Genomic DNA, 4,059 nt, shown 5'->3' on the forward strand with positions numbered 1-4,059 from the left:
GCATCAGTGGTCGCATAGTCCGTGAAAAATTCGCCCTCATCTTCAGACATTTCAACTTGAGGTGGCTGGTCTTCAACTTCGGGTGACAGTGAAACGACGTCCTCGAAATTCAGCTGGATCAGCTTACGACTTCGTTTGATTTCTTTGCACTGCTTGAACCGCACTCGGTCCTGATTTATTGATAAAATTCACCTCCCGACTCTTGAAAATGTACCTTGACTTTGGATCGTACAGCCTGTACCCTTTCGTGTCTTCGTCGAAACCAGTCAGCACACATTCATGAGATTTAGCGTCCCACTTCCTTCGCTTCTGCTTCGGGATGTACACCATGGCTTTAGTTCCGAACACTCGGACATGGGAAAGATTTGGCTTCTTTCCGCACCAGGCTTTTTCTGGAGTGATATCGTGACCATGAGTTGGCGAACGGTTTAATAAATAGACAGCCGTCGAAACAGCTTCCGCCCAGAACGATTTTGGTAGTCCTGCTTCGAACAACATGCAGCGAGCATGCTCTAAGATAGATCACTTGGCTCGCTCTGCCATGCCATTCTGCTCCGGAGTGGAGTCGTTCGTTGTCTGATGCCGTATGCCATGCTGCTTCAAATAACCCTCGAAACCGTGGTTGACGTATTTCTTTCCGTTATCGGTCCTCAGTACCTTGAGTTTCAAGCCAGATTGTCGTTCCGCCATTACATGAAAATCCTTGAATGCTTTCAAGACTTCTGACTCCGATTTTGTTTTCAGAAAATACACCCATATGTGTCGGGATTGGTCATCTACCAGTAAGAGAAAATACCGACTTCCTCCAAGCGAACTCACCTACTCTTTTAAGTGACTTTTTTTTTTTAACTTCGAGAATCTTCCAACAGAACGTTCTCGCGGGGGCCAATAACCTATTGAGAGTGTGGAATGAGAACGTCTAGTTCGGATGACAGTTGGAAGTATAATAAAATTTATTGATTGCTCTCTTAATAATAGATTGTTATGTTGAACACAGCTGGGTCGCAGCTTACTTATCTCCAATTAAAACATCTCCCCACAGTTTTGAATAATGAGTATATTGATAGCTGGAAGGAATTTCAATAACATATATTATTTTGTAGAAAAACAACTGTCAAACTTACTATTGATTTATTGACTTTGATGGTTCATTTATCCATTCGTTCATTTATTACGATTAAAACCGGCTCCATTCTAAGCTTTTCGAAGGAGTTTTTTCTTGTTTTGCGGTTGTTGTATTTCATTTTCTCTTAATGTATCTTGATTACTTTATATTTAGAGAGAATTTGACGTTAGCTTAAACCCAATGTTTATACCATCTCTTCCTTTGTTCTCCTGTGATATTCTCTTGTTACAAACGCTTGAACTGAACCATACTATCGATTCCCACGTTTTGCCTAGCGCAATTAAGATATACATTCCTATTTTATTTTACATTACCTTATTCGGAAGAATAAGATTAGAACAAAATATACATACAAGCTTTTCTGCCAGGTGTGGTGCGAGAAAAATTTACACAACTTATCTCTTCTAGTTTTTTTCTACAATAAGGATATCATGAAACATGAACTAAAAAGTGCAATTTTGGGCGAACGTGCGTGTGTTTATGAGAGGGGAACAGAGAAAGAGACAGACGCAGACTGTAATTATGAAATTATCAAATAAATAACTGCTTCCCATTGCTTTGCTGATATTATAGATATGCTGGACGATAAACGCTTGGGAGGCAGGCTAATTCTTACGAGTATTGATGATACAATAGGCAAGCAATAAAAACTTAAACAATAAATCAAATGAATAGCAATGTGTAAGCACGGTATTTGAATTCCGTTTTGTCATATGATAAAGTTGATAATGATGGTAGTACATTTATGGTTTTCGTTATAGTGGCGTTTTATTCCTTTAACTAGGTGTGTTTATCCCATTCAATGTTTCACTAGTAATTAGGTTTAATTAGGTGTATATCACTGATCTTTTTTGCTGTTTTTGCATCCTCTTTATTATCGCTTTGTTGCCTTCCCATTATCTGTCATACTAGTTTTTAGCAGCACTCAGTTTAGTCTTACCAGATTACCATATCTGCCTGAACTTGCCAGACACTTTTTTTTGCTTTTTCTGTATCGTCTATGGCCGTTGGCTAGTTGCCCTCCGAGTGGAGGAGTCTAGGTGTGTTTGTTTTTTTTTCTTCTTCTCTTCCGCATTTTGATAAAAACCTGGCCTATCGTAAAATGACCAACATTTTGTCAATGTTGTTTCTGCTCTATTTAGAATTTCTACTAGTACAATAATTTAGATGTGTGTTTGTTGCATGTGTGAGTCTGTGGGTACCTAAGTGCCTAAAAACACTAACCACACAAGAAGAGATATATGCATTTACAGTGTCGCCAGTACTCTCGTAAAGCCCAGGCAAGCGGATAGGATTGTTTGACCAACTCCGTACACCATGGCCAAAATAGGCGACATCGGCAGATTCGAGGCTCTATGTACAAAGGCTATGGTGGCACTGCTAACAGTACCACCGGTAACCGGTGAAACTACACCCATTACCAGAATAAAAATTGAGAAAAATCGCCCGAACTTGTGCTTACGCAACGTTATGAATGCAATCACCGCTGCACCAGTATGAATGATAATCGACGAAAACAAAGCCCACAGAAAGACGTGGTACCACATATCCACGAACTTAGTCAACGTACTAGTACCCACACCTCGCAGACCGATCACATTAGCTATCGTGTCCAATTCCGATATACTTTCGGAATACATGGCTTTCGCCAAAAACCTGGCTAGGTTTTACTATGCTATCTTCTTAACTAGTAATAATTCTAATATTGTAGCAGTAATCTCGATTCGCACAGAATATTTCTGACTTGCCTTAGTACTTGCTCTCTAGCAGCAATCCCGTGATACCAATCCGTCTGGTCTATACAGAATTTTATAATTCAATGCGTGCTGCTGCTTGTGCTGCGAAAATATTTGCGACAACAGTCGTAACAATTCCGTGCTGAATTTCCTCTCGATTAATGCAGACTTTTTCGTCTGTAGTGACAATGATGGCAAAATAGACTTCCAAGGAACCGCAGATTTTCGATGACGACAGCAGTTACTGGCGGATAACTTAATCAGATATACTGCTAGCAATGATGAAGGTGGTGGCCGCAACAGGTAGTGCGAATAGAACGCACCACTGTGCATCATTGTGTGATTCTGAAACAAAGGAAAAGCGATCATTATATGACATAGTTAGGAAAATATATTAAAACAAATGAGTTGAATTATTATAAGCATCTTTAACCTTTTAACCTGCAACTGAAAGCAGTTTTCCTTTTATCGTTATTGTTGGCTGTTTCGATTTTATGTAGTCTCCCAACAAACAACTTCGTTGATTTATAGCTTGTTTAGTTGCTATTAGGCATATTTATTTGTATCTAAAATATGGAAACGGGATGCGAGTGGACAACTAGTCGGGTGTATCTCAAGGAAACAACCTTGGACCTCTGCTTTTTACTATTTTATCATTCCAGCAGGCGGTAAACTTATCTATGCAGATAATTTAAAACTCTATAGCAGACTGTAGATTAGGGTGGGGAAAAGTGATTGATTTTCCAGAACCAGTTTTTTTCGGTTCTATTTGGGGCCCCAAACAATCCTACATTACCGGAGCTCGAATGGTTTTATCTCCGCTTGGCGCATTGCATTTTAAATTTGTATGGGAAAACCCACTTTTTTACATTTCCTTTTCGGGAGAGCTCAGCGATGCATTATTAATGCACTACACTACGTAAAAATATAGTATTCTAGATGCTTAACAACTTTGCCGAAGACACTAAAGAGCTAGGATGTCCTGAAAAAATGTTATAGCCGTTCAAAGTTGAGTACATCGAATTAAATGCTGAAAATCTTGTTTCTTGCCAACACTACCAATGTCCGGTACATCAGTAGGATTCCCATCAGAAGTAACCTGTTGTAAAGGGTTTATATACTCAGCTGGATCGAGCAAACAAATTTAGGTTAATTTTCTGGGCGTAGGCAGGATCTAAAACGTGTTTTAGAGATTAC

General features: G+C 39.3%; 1 protein-coding gene across 1 annotated transcript; it reads right to left on the reverse strand.

The window, feature by feature from the left end:
• Nucleotides 1–1,114: 1,114 nt before the first annotated feature.
• On the reverse strand, nt 1,115–3,223 carry LOC129721117 (transmembrane protein 170A). Its single transcript, XM_055673292.1, has one exon. It carries the CDS (start codon nt 2,764–2,766, stop codon nt 2,374–2,376), a length of 393 nt encoding a protein of 130 aa, XP_055529267.1. The 5' UTR covers nt 2,767–3,223; the 3' UTR covers nt 1,115–2,373.
• Nucleotides 3,224–4,059: the final 836 nt, after the last annotated feature.

This window comes from Wyeomyia smithii, chromosome 2 (assembly GCF_029784165.1).
Source record: "Wyeomyia smithii strain HCP4-BCI-WySm-NY-G18 chromosome 2, ASM2978416v1, whole genome shotgun sequence".
NCBI classification, from domain to species: Eukaryota; Metazoa; Arthropoda; class Insecta; order Diptera; family Culicidae; genus Wyeomyia; species Wyeomyia smithii.